The 22,153-nt window shown below is 32.7% G+C and overlaps 1 protein-coding gene across 1 annotated transcript in view; it reads left to right on the top strand.

Annotated features, from left to right (window-relative positions):
• Positions 1 to 1,914, top strand: part of SI (sucrase-isomaltase) — a 77,518-nt gene extending 75,604 nt beyond the window's left edge. Inside the window, 1 exon segment of the mRNA XM_057738943.1 lies at positions 1,846 to 1,914. Within this exon segment, the coding sequence (XP_057594926.1) occupies positions 1,846 to 1,914 (69 nt within the window).
• Positions 1,915 to 22,153: the final 20,239 nt, after the last annotated feature.

Raw genomic sequence — 22,153 nt, 5'->3', positions numbered from 1 at the left:
GTTATTGCTGTTCTGTAGGCAATCAGAATTTCCCCTTTAATATACAACTATTTCTTAATTACTACTTTGGCACTAAAATACTTTTATTTCTTTAAATTCTATCAAGGTTGAGAAATTAGAGTTTTATATATTTAATGACTTTCCATGGTAAAACAAAAGTTGATAACCAAGCACCTCGCCCCCATTTTTCTTCTTTTTAAAATTTCACTGGTTTAGAAAATTCCAAAGTAAGGGAATCAGTGTTTTAGTCTAGTGGTCTAATGGCAGACTAAGAAACAGAGTCCTTAAAAAGGAAAATTAATTCCCCAGGAATAAATAGTCAATGATTATCAATCATAATAAGAAATCAGTTCCTTTGAACAGCCCAATGTTCAATAAGATTGCAGAATGATGGTTTTCTTTATATATTTTCTTGTTCTTTATTTACTACTACAGAGGTTAAAAATAAAGCTTACAACTTTTACTATAAAAGTAAACTAAATACAGATAGCTGAACAAAGTCAAATAGATTTTAAGTATTATTTCAAATTAATTTTGACCAAATATTTGGCATAAAAAACACCACTTACAAAGTTCATTCCACTGCTTTCAGATAGATTCACAAAGAATTACATTTTTTTACACTGTTTTGTTATCTCAGTGATTCCAAAAGAAGATATTAAATTTACTAGCAAAGGAGCAGTCCCTTCTAAATGCATTTAAATAAAACAAATATTTATGAGCATCTATTGTTTTCCAAGGTTTTATAGATATATGGGAAAAGGAGGGAACAGTCAATTTCTCTATCTTGGTTGTGCTTCTCCATGGGTGTAGAAATTATATGTGAAGGACAATTTAATTGCTCTATCAATATAATTTTTTAAACATTTTACTAGCAGCAATTATGCCTAGTTGCCATCTGTACAGGTGTTAAAATTTATGTGATGTACTGGTTGTTTTTCACTTTCAATATAAAGGAATTAGGTTAGGTTTTGGTGTAAGATGGATCAGTTTCAAACCTGGCTAATGAATACTAAGAAAATTATTTACCTTTTACCTTTTAAATTCTTCTACTGTAAAGTGTGGGAAAAAAATTCTTAAGATGCTGTGCTTTAGTAAAGAATAAATTTTATAAAATCCCCAGGTGAGTGTTTGGTATTTGTTTAGCAGTAAAGGAATGTTGATTTTCTTTCTCTTCTCTTGCATATTTGATGATTGAATACAACTTTCTGAGCTAAGGCACTGAGAATCATATGAGTCTATCGGAGCAATGGAAAAGTCTGATGAAATCAACATTTTATAAATATATTGTAGATGATTGAGTACAGTTGCTTAATTGGTCACCTCCATACTTAGTCCCTCTATGGTCTGATGGAGATTCTCTCCAGTGAAAGAAAGTAACACACACAATGAAATCATTGGCAATAAATTCAGCATCTTAAAGCCCTTTGAGATTGATGTAAAAGAAAGCATATTTCTAAAATCTAAATTTTATGTGTAGATGACTGGATAATATTTGAAGGCAGAACACATTGAGATTTATGTAGTGCAATTATGAATAACTGTGTATTTAAGAGTCATGGAGAAAGAGTAAAGTAGTATAAATAAGATAGTTGGTTAATAATCTCAGTTTTTCATTGTATTTTGACAACCATTCTTTCTCTCTGAGACTTGTTTTCATCATCTGTATAATGGGTGGGTTAGGTGAGACTATTACTGAAATGGTTGTAAACTCTCTGGAATAAAAATTCATCAAAATGGAAAAGAAAAACAAGCTATAATCTGTTTACTTATAGAGCATTTAGTTACAGAATTAATTTTTGTTAAAAAAAACAGTTCTGATTAAACAATTACCATTTTTTTTAGATATTAAACATTGATCTAAGACAGAATAATGTAACTCTAGATGAACCAATAGAAATCAGCTGGTCATGAAGATCACCATCCGTCCCAGTTGTCAAAGAGAAATTAACATCTGGATTTAAGTTTTGCCATACTTATAATTTACCCTCTTTATTTGTTTCTTATATTGTGTAAAATGTGATTTTCATAACATCTATCTAAAGTTATTGCACAGTGTACACTAGTATTAATGCTGATTTTATAATAATGTGGCCTAGATTCAATTTCTTAACATATTTAAAAGAATTTAATTGTTATAGTTACTTTTGCTAAGTCTCAGCTAAAACTGTAAACTAGTTACTAAATATATATGTACATAATTAAGATATAGTTAAAATAGGTGATTTTTAAGCAAAATTTTTATATAATTTTATTTTTTTCTTCAATGTTTAGTAGATTTATGTACCAATACTTGTCATCAAATTTAATTATTTCTCAGTATGTACATTTAATTAGAAAGGAAAAAATAAAATGTATATGAATATATACAGTGTACTTTTTTTTTAATTGGAAGTTGTCTTAGTTTGGATTGTTGTAACAATTTACCATAGACTGAGTGGCTTAATAAATGTTTATTTCTCACAGGCTGGGAAGTTTGAGATCAAGGTATCAGCACATTTGGTGGCTGGTAAGGTCCCTCTTGCTGCTTTGCAGACAGCCAGATCCTCCTTGTGTCCTCACATGGCGGAAAACAAAGAGATAGGATGCGAGCTCTCTGATGTCTCTTCTTATAAAATACCAATTCCATTAATGAGGACTCCATCCACATGACTTTATATGTCCCAAAGTTACCTCTCCAACTACCATCACATTGGTGATTAGAGAGTCAACATATGAATTTGGGGGAGGGGAACACAAACTTCAGTCCATAGCAAAAATCCAAATTTCTTCTTCTAGCTTTGCTTTATGGATAGCAGAAAAAAAATATCACTATCTAGTCCATTTAATTAGTTGAATAAATCATCCTATCTCATTCATTCAGGTTGGTGACTCTCTAAGTTATGGCCTAAAATAGTATTCATTGGGTTTTTTTTAACACTTAGGTTGCTTTGAATTTACAGAACTAATTTCTGTAACTTGATATAATTCTTTCCTAATTAGAGAATTAGAATATTGTTATAATGAAATATTTAAGACAACTCATAACTCAGAATGCAAGGACCAGGGAAAAATAAAATGATAATGATAGTTATCATCAAAAACACAAAGAAACAAGTGTTGATGAGGAGGTAGATAAAAGGGAACGCTTGTGGACTGTTGGTGGCAATGTACATTGGTGCCACCACTATAGAAAACAGTATTGAGTTTCCTTAAAAAATTAAAAATGGAACTACCATATGATCCAGCAATTCCACTTCTGGATATTTTTCTGAAGCAAATGAAAACACTAACTCAAAAAGATATATGCACCACCATATTTATTGCCACACTATTTACAATAGCCAAGATATGGAAACAACCTAAGTATTCATCAATGGATGAATGGATAGAGAAGGTGTGGTATGTATATATATATATATATATATATATATACCTACAACGGATATTATTCAGCTATAAAAAAGAATGAAATATTGCCATTCTTGACAACATGGATGAACTTTGAAAGCATTATGCTAAGGGAAATGTCAGAAAGAGAAAGATATTACCATATTAATGCTCTTGTATGTGGAATCAAAAACAAAAACAAACAAACAAGCAAAAAAAGTTCACTGATATAGAGAACAGATTGGTAGTTGCCAGAGGCAGGACTGGGGAATGGGAGAAATGGGTAAAGAGATTCAAAGGTTTAAAAAACTCAATCAATAAATAAAACCGGAACATTATTGTGGTAACTCAGAACACAAGGACCAGGGAAAACAATAATGATAATGACAATAGTAATAATAATAACATTTACCTCCAAAAAATATTATAACAATTGAGGGGAATTGACAAGCAGATTATAAATTATAAAACTAGGTGCTGGGAAGAAATCGAGTCATTGCAGATGAGACTATAAATGAGTGCAGCCATTTTTGGAGGTCAATCATGTCATTTGTATTCAGTAAAATTAAGTTTATATATTCCCTTTGACCCAGGGTTCCACCTTGAGATGCTCTCACAGATGTACACAAAGAAGTATGTACAAGCATACTCACTTCTTATTGATGAAAAAGAAAAACAAAATCATTGACTGCTATCAGTTTAGAATTATCTTGGTCCTAAGAATTAGGCTGTGGTGTTTTTCTTTGAAAATAAGTATTTTCACAGAACACTTACATCAAAATTCATCTGTAACAACAATGGAGCAAGACTGTAATAAGACCACTCCATAATCATTTTGAGAACAGAAAACATTTTAAGAACAGAATAGAAAAATTCTCCAAACCACAAAAATACCAAACACCTGCTTCTCTGGGTTAATATGAGTGACTTGCTTTTTTATCAATTGCAGCTTTAGTCCTACTCCATCCCTTCCACCATCTGGAAAAATAAGTAAAGTAATTAAAAAACATTATTAACCAAAAAAGGCATCAACATTGACTATGGTATCAAAGAAATGGAGATAGTTTCTATTCTGGTAGTTCTCCTAATGACAATACCCTATATAGGGCCTAACTCACTTTGCAACAAAAAATTTCGGTCCCCATGATGAAATAGTTAAAACATATCAGCCTTAAATATACACCTAACTAGTTCAATGTAATCTTTACTACAACAATTGTTATTTCGTTTTCAATGTGTGAAAGCTTCTAGGTATACGTGTTATTTTATTTTTAAGGCTTTTTACTGAGATAATTGACATAATAAACTGCATATATTTAAAGGGTACAATTTGATTTTTTTTCTTATTAGTAATGTATATATGGCAATCCCAATCTCCCAATTCATCCCACCCTAACCCTTCCCCCTTTCCCTCCTTGGTGTCTGTATGCTTGTTCTCTACATCTGTGTCTCTATTTCTGCCTTGCAAACCGGTTGATCTGTACCATTTTTCTAGATTCTGCATATATGCATTAATACACGATATTTGTTTTTCTCTTTCTGACCTACTTCACTCTGTATGACAGTCTCTAGGTCCATCCATGTCTCTACAAATGTCCCAATTTCATTCCTTTTTACAGCTGAGTAATATTCCATTGTATGTATGTACCACATATTCTTTATCCATTCCTCTGTTGATGGACATTTAAGTTGCCTCCATGACCTGGCTGTTGTAAATAGTGCTGCAATGAACATTGGGGTGCATGTGTCTTTTTGCATTGTGGTTTTCTCTAGGTAGGTATACATTTGAAAATGAAATGATAAGTTACTTGCAGCTATCCACAGAAAAATGAGATTTCTATACTTTGTCTCCTAAGCAACCTGAGGCTGTCTATGCCTTTGTTCTATGCCACTGCTGCTTCTCCTTATAATATCTCTAACAGACCCACTAACTTTTCCTTGCCTGGACAAGGAAGAACTGACTTACCTTGGGGACTTTCAGGGTTTCAAAACAACTTCTCTTATACTAGACCATTCAAATGGCAAGTCTATTTGACATAAATAGAAAAAGTGGTTGGTGGGTGATAAATTAGAAAAGTACATAGGATTTTTAATTTAAAAAAAGAGAGAAAATAACTTTTTCTTTTTTTCTTTTCTTTTCTTTTCCTTTTTTGCATGGATTTGAGAAAGTCATTCTAGGAGAGGAGAAATCCTAGAATAAGGGAGTGGCAAGCTAACTGTTACCAATCTCTCTGCAGAGAACAAAATATATTTAACTCAGTCTATCTGAAGTTTATATTTTTACTTACATCAAAGGTGTGAGAGCAGCTGCACACTGCACACAGAGGGCTCTCTCCCTGGGAGATTTCTGGTTCAACTAGGTAGGAAATGTTGAGACATCTTTTCAGCAGTTGAAACATTTCAGAGGAGGTTGTGGTCCTTTTATCTTTTGTCATTATAATTTTTTATGAATGCATGTTTCAAAATTAAACAGGTTACATAACATTAGGGGAAATGAAATATTTTATTAGCCTATATATGTTTTAATTTTCAAGATACAACTCTCAGATTCCAGAGCTTGAATGTAGTAACAAACTAATCAATAAGCAAATCATCTCACAATCTCTCTTGAGAGCATGTATAGTATCTTATACATATATAAACTGAGTACTATAATTTGCAGATATTTGTTAATATGTTCTTAATTCTTATATCTTCCAAAATACATCTTTTTGTGTTTTTCCAAAATTTAAATATTTTTCTCCTTATATTTTCTTTTAATGAAATTGTTGTATTTTCTATTCCAAGCCCAATTAAAGTTGGAGAAATCATTTGAAAAAATTATTTATAAAATGAAAATATTTATAAAAGTGTTCTTTTATAAAGTTCTTTTTCTTCTGCTTCTTGTCTGTTTTTATAGCTCTTTGTTATATTCTATGTATTTCAGTAATTCTGGAAATTCTCTGAATAGCTGGATAGAATTTTGTTCCTTTTTAAACTTGACATATATCATGTAGGACTTGAAAATATCAGCCATTCGATCAAATAATGATTTCCTTAATTACCCAGGTCTTTCATATTTTGTTCTTGATGTATGTTAATGCCATATCTGACTAAGCTTTTTCACCTATGATATATGTTATTCATGTTTCTTAATGTCATTTTAGCAAAAGATTAAAGCTCTTTGATATAAGTTTGTGTTTACTATGAATATGAGTGTTGGTTCATTTTTTACATGAATATTAGCAGTATGTAGTGACCACACATCATCTTACTTTAAAATCAGATTGCAATAAATAGGTTAACTGGAAACAAAATACACATACTACTTTATTTTAGTCCCTTTATCACTGTGGACTTTGTAACTTATCAATTAGTATTTCATTTCTCAGCAGTAAGTTTGGGAAAAATATTACAGCTCATGTAGGTGAAATCCATACTTGAAATATAAGAATATGATATAATTTTCAAAAAAGTCACAATATATGATTTGGGAAAAATAATTATCTAGGAGTACAATAAGATTACATAGCATTTATTTTATACTTACTTTTAAATTTCGTCTGTGTGATATTTTAAATGTGAAAGTTATTATCAATACACAGAAGTTAGAGTAATGTAAATCTTAAGAATTTGGAAGTAAGATGTCTCTAAAATCAACATGCAATGGTTCAGAGCAGAATGTGTAAATTAACCTTAGATGTATTCCACATTCCCCAAAGTCTCCCTACATCCTTTTCCCTTCACAAGTCTTTACTTCTCTACCTCTTGCTCATTCTCTGAACCATTCCAGCTTCACAGTCAGTAAATGCCCAGATCTTCAACCTCTCCAAATATTCCCTCAGCACATTTTGTTGTCCTTAGCTGAAACTTGGCTGATCCCCCATGGCACTGCTTCTCTAGCTATTTATTACTTCAACTTTCAGCAATCTTAAGCTCCAGGCCAGATCTCTACCACGGGCTTCACACCTGTGTATTCAACTCCCCCCTTTTCAGTAGTTTTTTGCACATCTCACAAACACCTCGAAAGTGAACTTTTAAAAACTGAACTCATGATCTTGCCCACCTTCTCAACTCTATTTTAATTGCCAAACTAGCTCTTCATCCACTCCTTTTCTCCTTCAGAATATGACCCCACCATTCACCCAGTAGTTTATGACAAAATTTGGGGGGGCCATCCTTGACAGTGATTTCTCCTTTATACCCCAGAAGTAACGTGTTACCAAATTCTGTCGATTCTAGGTCCTAAATCTTTCTTTCTGCTCTTTATCTCTCCAGCTACTGACATAGTGCAAGTCATTGTTATGGCTCACCTGGAATTCCACAATAGCCCATTAATTACTCTAACTTCTTCAATTTCCTCAATTCTTGACCTCTTCCTATCTATTCTCTTTATAGAAGCCAATGTGTTTAATAAAAACAAGAATACAATTACATTATCATCGTGCTTACCCACCAATGGCTTCCCTTTACTCTTAGGGTAGAAATAAAGCCTTGACATGAGCCTTCGTGATATGATCAGTTCTGGTTCTCCATACTTACCTTGTGTCACACTATCCTTCACTCTCCCTGCTTCAATTATACTTACCTTCTTTGTGCTCCTAGAAACATTATGCTTCTTCCCACTTGAGACATTTGAACATACTCTTCTCTTTGGACACTTCTTGTTCTCCAGATAATAGCACATCTGGCTCCCTTGCTTCCTTTAGGTCTTTGACAATTGTCACCTTCTCAATGAAACCATTCCCCGATCACACCCCTGCACTCCTTATCCCTCTTCCATGGTTCATCTTTAGCACTTATTACCATTAACACACTATACTGTTTATTGGTGTATTGCCTGTCTCCTCGCCCCCAGAATGTGAGCTCTTTGAGAGTAGGGTTTTGTCTTATTTGTTCATTGCCTTATGCCTAACTCCTAGAAAAGTGCCTGCCAATAAGTAGACACAATAAATATTTTTGGAGAAATTAATTGATCTTATTTAACTCTCCTGACAGCACAATATTTAAATAATTACCTCTATTTTTAAAATGAGGAAGCTGACTGTTAAAGGTCAGGCAGCATGAAAGTAGCAGAGCAAGGGTTAAAATCTCAGCTATTTGGCTGCAAGGTACTCTGGTTTGATACCCTCACATGCATTTGCATGAATCAGGAGTAGCAGAAAAGAAGGTGTTTCCTTCAATAGAATGGATATTATTTTACATGGACACTCCCCGTTTCTATCTATTTTAAATGATGTATGTTATAAGGAACCAGAAATCAGTATTATTTACCTTGGCACTGATGGGTTTCTGCATTTAATTAGACATGTATGTGGTAAAATTTAGCTGACCTGAGGAGGATTCTCACCCCTGAAGCATCAAAGTACGTAAAACATTTGCATTTGACATACTGAAAATATGGATGCTTTCTTTTTCAGTTCAACACATTCTAATCGGTGTAAATTGGTTTAAAATAGGATTCAGAAATGTGTGTTATCTCTTCAAATACTATTAACTTTTAAAATAGAATTTTCCTTAAAGGAAACAAAATTTTTTTTGCTAGGAACAATGTTATGAAATGAAAACTTTGGAAAGTGTGTCCTGCATTCTATATTTACAGTAATGAAATCCCCACAAAACACTGCCACAGCTATCATCACAACAATTACCACAACAAATACATTTTTGGAGGGGGGTGGGAAACTTGGTATATTTGCTCAAACAAGACCACAGTAATTAGATAGTCATCCAATTAAAGCTTAGTGAGCTGAAATCTTTTCTTTGATCTATTGTTATACCCAATTGCAGTAGGCAGAAAAATGCCCACTGCAAAGATGTCCATGTCCTTATCCTCAGAACCTGTGAATAGATTAGGTTACACAGCAAAGGAAAACTAAAGTTGCAGAAGAAATAAAGGTTTCTAATCTGCTAACCTTGAGATGGGAAGATTATCCTGGATTGTATGAGTGGTCCCAATGTGATCACAAGGATCCTCATAAGTGGAAGAGGGAGGCAGAAGAGAATCAGTGTTAGAGTGATGTGATTGGCCGTTTTGGGCTTTGAAGATGGAAAGGGGGCACAAGACAGGCAATAAGTAACAGGAACTCTTTAGTAAGAAAGCTGGAAATGTTTACAGGCCTAATGCCCCTGTGGTGAAAGTTTAGAAAGATAGGTGTGGTATTAAATATCAACAAGCTATTACCTTGGGCAAATTATGTAGTTATTTTCATCTGTAAAAAGTGCTAATAATACTATCTACCTTGTCTGGATTAAAGAAAATGATCCTTGGAAATAATTTAAAGAAAGTGCTACACAGAAATATCATAATACAGTTCAGAAATTATTTTAATTTCAGAAGAAAATATTAAAGTAATAATACATGCAAATACAATACTAGTTGTATTCATTTGGTAAGTTACTTTCTGTAGCCCCTCTTTCTTCACCTATAAATGTAGATGCATTCATCCATGAGAAAACATATGTCAGACACAATTAGTGATCAATATGTTAAAGCCAATGTTATTATTAATAATTACAATCACAAATAATAAATTTAAATAAATATCTTTTGATTAGATAGTTTGTTTTGTGTGTCAATAAGTGAGAGCTGAATACAAATATATAAAATGTGAAGCAAGACTTGTGATTACAATGTAAGTCCAGCTTTAACTTGAAAAGGGATGTTAAAAGAGATAATTCATGAAGAACATTTTCTCCCTATTCCCACTACAATCAAAACTATTGTATATTAAACTCAATTGACTTGAAACCTGGGCTTTCTATTGTATTTGGTGAATGATAAAAGCACACAATAAAATAAATCATCTTTAGAATCCCTATATAATACTTAAAGGTACTAGAAAGGATTTTTGTTATTTTCAATTGTCTATAATTTAAGAAAATACAGTGCATTAATTTTTTTTAATCGAGCAAAGATAACATACAAAGAGAAAAATACAAAGAGAAGGGATTTTAAGTCACCCAAAATCACACCACCCAGAAATGACATTATTTACATTCGATGACCACTTTTCTAGAGATCTCAATATTTATATTCACAGAGAGACACCAAAAACTGTTTCTTATAGAATACCTCATTTTCATTGTTAGTGTCAAAGCATAACAACTTCAGTAGCTTTTATATTCTTCTTTCTGTTCTTATGCATTTTATAACTAGTACTATCTTGGAATAATATATAGACTTGTAATTATAAGGGTTACTACACTACAGTTTTTTTTGAAATTGTCATTTTATAATGTTCTGCTCAGATTGTTATTAGGATGGCATTAGAAAAGAAAAGATTTTATTCTTTTACTTCTAGGACAAGAAAACAAAATCCCTTTAACTATGATTTTGCCCTCTGATGACCACAAAGCTACAGGTTTCCTAGCACAACATGTTTCATGTGTGTGTGTGTGTATGTGTGTGTGCGTGCATGCATTGTGTGTTATATTCAGAGAGAGATTTATTTAATTATAATCTTTAATAGGAAACAAACATTTGTAAGCCCATTACCAGGATTCAAATTTCCAAATTTTATACATACAAATTAACAATGGAAACATTAGGTAACAACCTTTAGCCCCACATTAAGTTTATTGAGGGAGCAGACACAAGTGGAAAAGAGGAAAACTACATTGAATTTTTGATGCTGTGTAGTAAACTCAGTTCCCAGATGAATGACTCCATTCCACATTTAAGATTTCCAGCAAGTGTATGATTGAAATTTGTTTCATTGCAAAGTTGTAAATTACCATGCCATAGACTTTCCAAGCCATTCATGAGTTGTCCAAAGCAAGAATGCAAATGAAAGATTTTATGGCATCCCATTTCAGATATTTATATTTGCACTTCTGGCTTGAATTTCGAGAGGTTGTTTTGAATTATTTAAAGAAGGCTATAACTTTGACTTTTCAGGTTTGAGAAAAATAAATCCACTCTTGGTGACTTGATAAAAATCATTCTCCTGAGTTTCCAGGACTGCTGGGCAAGTTCTGATACATGGCTAGTTCAGTAAGGCAGTACTAACTTGAGCCTCCACATACTAATTTCTCTCAATCACCATGGGCACAGTGGCCAACTTTCTTCTTACTAGAGAGCTCAGAAATGTGCATTTACATTTTAGCACTGTAAACCATCAGATAAATTTATTATTGTGCTTGAGAATAGAATCTGCTAACTCTGAGATTAATAATATCTGGCTGTTTTGAATTTTTATAAACAATTTTGATATAGTTGCCCCACATTTTACTTTGCGGAAATGAGAATTTCAGTGGTGTAAAGAATTGCAGCACAAAGATGATTTGTTGCCAGGAGTAGAGCATGAGGAGGAATAGTAGCAGTGGAGAAGAGCTGGCTCAGCAGATGCCCATGTGATTTTCTTGTGTGGCTTAATAACTGGAAGATGGTTGTACCATCAACTGAGATATTGAGATAATGAAGTAGGGAAATGGGGGAAAATTCCAGAGCATAGAGGGGGAGTTGATGGGCAGATAACAGGCATTTGCTAATTAATTAATAAACTTTTTTTTTATGTGCCAGGAAGGAGCATCTTGTTCATTATCATATGAAATACACTGTGAACTCCTAAACTATTGAAACCTATATAAATTAGTTTACACAGCAGTTGTCAAACTTACATGTCCATCAGATCTATTTTCCATAATAACACCTTTTAGCATACAGTAGAATTATTGTCTGAAGAATACGATTAGTAGAGTATTGGTATAGTCCCCATCTTAAAATTTACTTATTTTCCCTATATTTGGGTTGTACCAATTTGGGGAGGGAAGGTTACCCATTTTCTGAAATTCCTAGTTTTATTTCCTAGATTACGCAGATTATTTACATAGTCAATTTTAATTAGCCTTACAAATATAATTCTTAATGAGCTACAATTACATTGTGATTCAGTATAGCATTTTCCAAATTACCATAAGACTATTTTAGTAAAAGCACTTACTATTTTCCATTTTTACAGATAGAAACCTGAAGCTTCTCATCTCCGAGTAACATGACAAACTGTTAGAATAATTTGAATTAAAATCTGCTTTTCTTCATTAACATTCAATACAAGAAAATGCCTCCCATCTATTATTCAAATGATTCTCTGGGAAATAAACACAATTATTTTACTCTGATTCTTTGAATATCTGTGACAATATGATACATATGAAGAGTCATATGCATGGGGCAGATGTGTACATTCCTCAATATTGCTTCTCTTTTCAACAAAAGAAGAAACTGGATTTTATATGATTAAACATTTTTTTATAATTTAAGATTTCTGAGAGATTTAAACACATTATCTTATACCTCTAACGTGTGTTTGTTTTCAGGATAATTTAACCATGCATTTTTTTTCTTTTTTCTCTCTCTTCTCCTTCACTGCTTTTTCTAAGAAGCACATCTCCACATCAGTACCAGGACACATCAGGAAAGACTAATAGCATTTCCCATTATAATATTCTTAGTTTTTTGAAATTAGGAATTCAAAATATTAATTAATGTAAAAATCAATAATTTGTTTTAAAAGTATTAGCAGCATATTATAAAGTCATGCTGTTAAGTTAATCTTGTTACCTAGTAAAATATGTTTTAACATCATTGGATCACATTGCTTAGGTACTCTAGCAAGCTGAAACATTCTTTTGCATTTTGGAAAAAAAAATACAGGCTGATAAATATGATCATTTGTTCTTGAAAACAGAATACATGTGATTTTTAATTTATTTTTATTTTCTGTAGTAGCATTTTCAGGAAAAATCAATTCCAGCTATTTGGTTTTGTAGCCACGCAAAGTTGTACATTGTTTTATATTCAGAAAGCTGGTGTGTGTGTGTGTGTACTGTACATGAGCATGTGTGTTATTGAAATTACTTACAGGTGAACTATGAAGAAAGGTCTACCTTGCAGAATTCTGCATGGAATATCTACACACGTGTGCAAGATTACTTTTATTTCTACATTGTATGTATACACTGAAACTAGATGCAGGAAACTAGTGAGAAGGTTAGAAACTGGTCATCGATATACAGAGTTTGGCTTTATTCATCTCTATATCCCTAATTCCCCAAATCTTAAATCCTATACTACCAGCCAAATCTTCTGAGAAAGGAATGTGTTGAATAGAGCTAGTGCAGTCTAAATTAGATTACAAAGGAATTATAGCACTGAATACACTTACCAAGGAAATGAACCTTAAATTTATCTTGAAAATGATAATTCATAAACTCATTTATAAACATTTACAAGTTCTATTCTTCTTCACTTTCTATACATTTAAACAGTTATTTTCAGAAAAAAATCCATCTTCTTGGTGATGGTCCTAAAATGTTAATATTTATAAATATTTACAAATAGAGTGAAAGAACAAGGAGTATGATACTCTCAGGTATATTGATTATGGTTTATGTATACCAAATACAGAAGAAAACAAAAAAGAAGATTAACAGAGAGTCAGATAATTATTTGCTAGCTAGAGAGGAGACAAGACTGAGAATTCTGGAAGAAACCAAAGAGAAAATTCAAAGACTATCTTGAGGTTCAGATCAAATGTATAAAACTAAAGTAGAAACAAATGGTGAACATAGACTAAAATGAGGTCAGAACTAACACAACAAATGGATATTCAATAAACATCAAGTGGAAGAGTAAGTTAATATGTGACAGTAATCTTATAATTTTAGGGAAAAAAATTTTTGTAGAAACACACAAGAAAGAAAGAACCAAGAATAGAAATCTCCTATCTTAATTGTTGTTATAAAAAAAGAAAGAAAAAATATAAAGCAAAAAAAAAAAAGAGGAGATTTTGAATAGTCATTAGAAAGCAATATAAAAATAATATATTTCCATGTCAATTTATACATAAAGATAAATTGAAGATTGTGGCAAAATAGAGGATAAAATCAAGAACATTAAAATATCAGCTAGAAAAACATTTTTATAAAAGAAGTCTATTCATGTCAATAAAATATAATTTATAGCCTAACAAAAAAATAAGACATTAATGACAATTCAGGGTCACCATTTACTACATCTCAAATAAGACATGAAACTTCTAGAATTTTCTAGGCAAGAGAGAATTTTCACTCAAAACAATGTGATAAAGAAGAGATTGCAGGACTTCCCTGGTGGTGCAGTGGTTAAGAATCCACCTGCCAATGTAGGGGACATGGGTGCGAGCCCTGCTCTGGGAAGATTCCACATGCCACGGAGCAACTAAGCCCGTGCACCACAGCTATTGAGCCTGTGCTCTAGAGCCCATGAGGCACAACTATTGAGCCCAAGTGCTGCAACTATTGAAGCCCACATGCCCAGGGCCTGTGCTCCACAACAAGTGAAGCCACTACAATGAGGAGCCTGCACACCACAATGAAGAGTAGGCCCTGCTCACAGCAACTAGAGAGCCTGTGCGCAGCAATGAGGACCCAACGCTGCCAATAAATAAATAAAGTAAATTAATTAATTAATTAATTAAAAAAAAAAGAAGAGATTGCAAAGATGTCAGTCATCATGTTGATAAACCAAATCTGGGTAGAAATTGAAGTTGAAAGGGCCATGTGGTAAAGAGTCCAATTGAGACTTGTTTATGAAGAGCCTTTACATTTATATTTGACCTAGCGATACCCCTCCTGAAAATTCATCATAAGGATATGAAGCAAATAGACTGAATATTAAGTAATAGTTACCATATTAAAAAAACAGAGATTAGTGATATCTAAAGATCTTTAGAGCTTAAGATAGAAAAAATCCAAAATGTTATGTATACAAAAATTAAACTTCATATGTCTGAATAAATTCTGGAATGTAAAATAAACATTTAACTTAAGTAAGTGTATGTATACAGGTAAATTTATTAAATGGATTGACAGATATATAAACTATTTTGAGTTGAAATATATTTTGGGAGCCTAGCATTTTTATATTAAATGTATCACCTGCTTATTATAATAGAAATTGAGCAAAAGGGAAATAAAAAGGAAGAACTATAATTCCCTTAGCCAGAGATAACTGCAATTAATTTTTAATGTCTTTTTCTTTTAAGCATACTGTAGATAGATGATAGATGATGATAGATAGATGATGATAGATAGATAGATAAATAGATAGATAGATACATGATAGATATAGATAGATAGATAGATGATAGATTTTTCTCTTTACATATTGTACACAGCCACTAGAAATGTCTTATTATGCTGAGTTTTTTAAGTTTGTAATATGATAATGATTCCTTTTATTGTCATCAAAATTCTAATATTTAGTGACTATAATTTTGTAATCATTTCTCTCAATCAAAATTTGTGTCCATTGTTTTGCTCCTTTTCGTGTTGTAAAACACCCTATTTTAATCTGAAATGGCAAGATGGTGGTCCCAGAGATCTTGATACAAGTATGTTCTGTTCTCTAACGATTGGGTAAAAAGAACTGATGAGCAATGAAGGGACAGAGAACGTGAAGATGGCAAGGTATCTATTTCTTATCTTCTTATTCTTACTTCAAGAACCTAGATCTGAACGTAGTTCCTTACAGGAGAAACTATCAGAAGAACATGACATTTGAGCTGAGAAATAAATAGCAGGACAGAGGCAATATGCAATAATCTGGGAGTTGCTTGGAAAAGCATGTGTTAAAGCCTTGAGATAAGAACCAGCCTATAGTGTTTGAGGACCAAAAAGGCCAGTGTATCTGGTGAGGAGTGGGCAAGGAGGAGAAAGAAAAATGTAGGAAAGGTAGGCATAGGCCATTTCAGGTAAGGTGTTTAGGGTTGCAGAAATGAGAATATATGCATTCTAATTGTAATGGAAAACAGAAAAGAGATATAAACTGGTTCATTTTTAAAATAGTAAGACTCTATTTGATGATTGCTTAGACATTTGAAAAAAATAACACGGTGCTAAAAATCTTTAAAAATGATAATCAGAGGAGAATCACTTATTCAGAAAGAATAAAAACTTAAGACATGTACAGATGGTACAGCTGTAGGAAGGAAATATATGTTTCTTGTGAAAGGAGCATATAAATCACTTATCAATATGGCCCTGAAATGTTGCTTAAATGGAAAAAATAACTATTTTTCATACCTGTTTAAAAAATTTATAGTTCAACCAAAAATATTTCCTAGCAAATAGAAAATATCTGAGTGGTCTATATAATTTCTTATTTTAATTAAAATGATAAATAATGATGAATAATAAATAATAGAAATGCTTATGTAAATAAACATAAAGGGAACAAAGATGAGTATAAATAAGATTATGATGTGCTTAAAACAACTGGAAAAGAGTAGGTACAGTCTTGAAGCTGCTAGTGATATACATTGTTTTTCTTTATTTTTTGTTGTAAAAATATCTAAATATCTAATACATAATATTATAACAGAATGTGGAGAATATTTAGTCACATTGAAGAAAATAATTAAATGACATAGACCTGGGCATGAATGCAGATTCTTTTGGCAGAACAGAAGTTATGCCACATGGGTTGTGGATACAAGTGGCTAAGGGTTAGAACATATACAAAAGCATAAACTAAATAAATAATGGTAACTCGAGCTTAGTTTCTTTATTAAAAAAGTCAAAATTTGGGATCGTGTGATGATTGATCTTGATGTATTTAAATAACTTTTTTAATGGATCTGTGACTATCAAAAAAGAAAATGTATGCCAAAGGACTTTAAATATATAATACAGAGAAGAGGATGGATGGGATTTTTTTCTGCCCAGTGAAAAGTTAATTCTATGACTTCTTGGGACAGCTCTTCCTCATATTGTGGCTGGGAAAGGCAGCTTAGAACTAATTATCTGGAAGAAATATGTATTCCATTCTTCCTGGGCCCTTCTAATTGAAGCTTAAATTGCTTAATTATTTTATTTCCGTAATGTTTCTTGCCATTATTAGCTTTCTTATCCATTCTAGAGTAAACTTCTAATGACACTCTGCAGGTTTGAGTACTTTCTGTGGTTCAGTTTGTTAGGAAGAGAGGGAGCATGTGTTCCACAGGCTCCAGGTTAAGTGTTTTTTCTTCTCTTTTAGATTCTTCCAGCCTTGCTTCTTCAAATATAAGAATGCAATAAAAAAAATACTACTATGGGTTAAAATGCATTCTTCCAAAAAGATGTGCTCAAGTACTAATCCCCAGTACCTTAGAAAGTGACCTTATTTGAAAATACAATCTTCACGAGGTAATCAATTTAAAAAGATGTCCTTTGGTAGGGCAGTAATCCAATATGACTTATCAAGAGAGGAAATTCATACACAGAGACAGGCATATAGAGGGAAGATTATGTGGAGAGATATAGGGAAAACATTATGTGAAGATGAAAGCAGAGATTGGATGCATCTACAAGCCAACAAATGACAGAGGTTTCCTGCCAATGTTCGGAAGCTAAGAGAGAGGGATGGAATGGATGCTCCCTCACAGCCCTCCAAAGGAACTAATCCTATTGAAACATTGAACTTGGACTGCTATACTCTAGAACTGTGAGAAAATAAATTTGTGTTGTTTTAAACTACCTAGCTTGTGGTCCTTTGTTACAGTAGCCCTAGGAAACTAATACAATGTGTTTTTAAGAGGAAGTGGATAGGCACCTTCACATTAATCACAGATGAATTATTTTAGTGCCCACAACACTCTCTCCCTGCTTGTATTCACCATCTAATCACAGTCTTTAATTACATTTTTGGTTATTTTGGAGATATAATCTGGGATTAGTGGCTTTGAGTAGGTACCATAAATCATAGAAGATACTATCATAAGTAAGCAACATGTTAATTGCTACTCTGTTTCTTGATTATTATTGTCTAGATGTTTTATTCTTGCATTATTATTTAGTTATTAGAAAGTATTTTGAGGACCTGCTATGTTCAGCATTGTACTAGAACTTGGAGTGGTGAAATATTTCTTCTTCCTTTCATAGAAATGATGAGGTAGGGCACAATATCTGAACTGTTTGTATCTATGCAAATGCATAGCTGTACCAGTGACAAGAGTTGCACTTTCCACCCAAGATATCTCCTATTATCCTCGGTAACTACTTATAATGTCCCAGAACTTTATCTTAGTGCAGTAATTTGCATCCTTTCATCCTACTTGAAAAAAAAAATCCTAGTAGGCAAGAATTAATGCATTTTAATTTTCCAGAAAGCAGATCAACAGTATACATTTTCTGAATTGGATCCTATTTATATCTTCTATCATTTATAGTTTCCCATAGTTTTACATGTTATTTCTTTTGTTTAACATACATTATGCCAGTGAAAAGCAGAAAAGTTTCATGCACCTTTGGCTATGGGAATCTGGGTGGCAGCAGGTGATGCCAAAAGCTCAACCTCTGTGCACAGGTGCTGAATTGAATCTCAGAGACAGTTTTGGGTGAAGTAGAAAAGAATAGCTTTATTACTTTGCCAGGCAAAGGAGGATACAGTGATCACTTGCCCTCACAACTGTGTCCTGAGTGGAGAGGATTTGGTAAGGAGTTTTATAGTAATGGTTCAAGGACAGGGCTGCTGATAAGATGCAGGACCTGCACTCCTTTAATCTGGTCTCAAGTGGTCTCCTGATGAGCTTTGAGGTTATCAAGCTGTGACCTTCTCTCTGCAACATCTTCCAGTTGGTGAGGGTTTTAGTTCTGCAGAAGAGCCTAAAGAGATTCTTATGTGTATCCATTGAGTCAGAGCCAGGACCCTGCCCCAAGGCTACATTATTGTTTCTAGATTCCTCCTCCCTTGTCTCTGCATTCTGTCCCTTCCCTGATTAGCAACTGTTCAAATGTGCACCTCAGGGAAGGTCATGGAGACTGGAGTCTATTCCCTACATAAAAGAAATAGGGACAGAAAGATGTTTGTGCCCAAAAGCCCCACAGGGTCCTGCTTGATATTATAGGCAATGATGATCAGAAACTGGGAGTTAAATAATGAAAGGAGGGGAATTGGGGTGTGCTGGTACAGTCAAACTATCAAGACTTGTTTCTTTCCAAAGTTCTTTTTAAAAAATTTTATTTTATTAAAGTATAGTTGACTGACAAGTTGTGTTAATTTCTACTGTACAGCAAAGTGATTCAGTTAACCATAATGGAAAAGAATATAAGAAATAGTACTCTTTTCCATTAAGGTTTATTACAGAATATTGGATGTGGTTACCTGTGCTATACAAATAACCTTGTAGTTTATCCTCTAAAGTTCTTTTAGTATACTCCTTGGGATTTTTTTTTCCTTTAATAGGTAAGGGGTGAGAGAATAGAAAGAAAGGGAAGATTCTCTTATGTATCCTCAAAGAGCTAAAAATATAATTGTGTCATAAGACTAAGATGATTCTATTCCAGTGTGCATATAAAGCATTAGTGAGAATATACAGGTAGCTGCATATGATTTTATTACATATGTCATAAATACAGTATTCTGATACTGCAATCTGCTACTTAAAAATATTTAACAGATAATTAATTGCTTCTCTCTAAATTCTAAATATTTAACAGAACTTCTAAAGCCCTTTTCAGTTTGGCCCGTAATTCTCTCTTCTTTATCCTCACTTCCTGTTATTTCTTTACACACAAATTCACATTATACTCTAGCCATATTTTTAAACAGTAGCAGTTAAATTATGTTTTGCATGACTCACGTTGCTCTAGGTTTGCCTATGAATTAAAGCAAAAGTGTTGCAGCATAAACTCAATTTATTCTAAGTTCCTTGAACCTCTCCTTCATACTGATTATGGAATATTTGCTTGGGTCTATTCATTGTGGTATTTTTAGGACTTAGTAAGTTCATACAATGAAAATTAGGGAAGCAGTCATATACTTTACTCAATATAAATGCAAAATGGAAAAGATTGAGATAGGCAATAGCTTAGCTATTACACAGCATAGCTTAACATCAGCTTTTGTGTCCTCTTACTACTTGCAAATTTTGAAGATGAAAGAATGTATTGTATACACTTTTATTTCAGTAATTTATATAGTCTGCTCATTATTGTTGAAGACATGCAGAAATGTCCTTGACAATGGAAAGTAATTAGAAAGACAGAAGTGCATCTGGTAAGAGAGGGTACAGACCTGTGACTTCTATACATGTTTGTGGTAAAAAAGAGAAGGTCACAGCAGTGAAAATCAAATAAAACCGCAAATGGAATTCTCTTAGAAAACAGTAAAACAGCTTTAGCAGATAGTAGTCATTATCCACAGCATTTAATGATAGGGAACAGATAACATTTAGGAAAGATAAGTGGTAGAATGCTGTGATAAAGAATGGAACACACACACACACACATACACATATGCACACACACACAATAAAAAGCTTAAAGTATTTAAGAATTGCTTAAAAGGTTAGATAAAAAGGATCAGGAATGTGTCACAGATTTAGGGCTTGTTCACCAATTTCCTGCTTGACTTGAGTCAAACAATCTCACATATTAATTTAACTTTTTGGGAAAATAAGCTGGGAAGATGGAATAATATGGGTACTTTGAGGCCCACAAATAAAAATGATTTTGTGATGAAGTTTAGGCTGTCAGTAAAAAAAAAAAAAAAAAATCTGATATGAGGAAAGTTGACAATCATGAACGGAACTAAAACATGACTCATTAGAGGAAGAAGGATACTAAATATCAATATTTAATAAAGAAGAGCCATCTCTGGCGTTCTCAAAATATGTTATATGAACTTTAATGTATTAATTAACTTATTCAGGTATAAAAATAGCTTGATTGTTGACCATTTAAAATGTACTTTATGTAAAAGGAATGCAGCTCTATTAAGGATTAGGGATTTTTTATTCAGTCATTGAAAAAAAAAGTATGAAAAATATACCAAAAATTCATAAGTAATTGTTTCTAGAAACATTTAGGATAACATTAACTTCTTTTTTTGAAGCTTGTAATCAATTAATATTTATAAAGTAGATACAAGTAGCCCTGGACTTTCTATATGTGAGTTATTTATAACTTACTTGCATTTCTACCAACACTTTCCTAATAACTTCCTGACACCAAGAATAAATATCCTTATATTATTTCCTTATCATGATATTATCACCTTAAGAGTATGGACAAAACAATCATTATCCCTGGAATAACACCAAGCTATATATAATGTTTCTTGAATTGCCTAATATTTTCATTTAGGGAAGCCATAGCATTATTCCATTCAATGGATAATTGAGAATTGACTACCTGGATCAAACATTTAAAACTTTGAGACAGAAAAAAAATTCATTATGCTCTCTCTTTTATCAGAATAAGCAACTGCAGAGTTTCCTTCTGTTGACATCTCTGAATTTCTTACATTACAAATTATACCGACATTCAGACACGTCTATTGAGGTAGACTGACTACTTAGCAGTGTCAGGAGAAATGTGTCCTCCTCTGAGTGTGCCTATGTTCTGCACCTGATTTTATAAGGGTATTTACTCTTATGCACCCTTATTGTTATAACTTGGAAAGAAATACATATTGAAAATAAAAAGCACAGAGAGAGAAAGAAAAAAATCAACAACATGAAAATGTCAATGAAAAATTGATCAGTTGATCTACGAAAGAAATGGAAAATTTATTTGAGCCAAATTTGAGAATTATAACCCAGGAAACAGCATCTCAGAAAGCTCTGAGGGTACTATTTCTACCCATTAGAAGTCAAGGCACATATAAGCGTTTTGAAACAGAGGGCTGTACGTCAAATGACATATTACTGATAGTTTACATAATTCAGATCTAAGCATCATTGTGGTGGGTCATAGGACCTCTTACAAGATCAAGAAGGAATGTTATCTTTTAAAGAGTTGTCTTGTTGAAGAACATTGCTCTTTACAGCTGAGCAGATAT

Source organism: Hippopotamus amphibius, chromosome 6, assembly GCF_030028045.1.
Source record: "Hippopotamus amphibius kiboko isolate mHipAmp2 chromosome 6, mHipAmp2.hap2, whole genome shotgun sequence".
NCBI classification, from domain to species: domain Eukaryota; kingdom Metazoa; phylum Chordata; class Mammalia; order Artiodactyla; family Hippopotamidae; genus Hippopotamus; species Hippopotamus amphibius.
The sequence above is the reverse complement of the archived record's forward strand: the minus strand, read 5'-3'. Positions and strand labels throughout refer to the sequence as shown.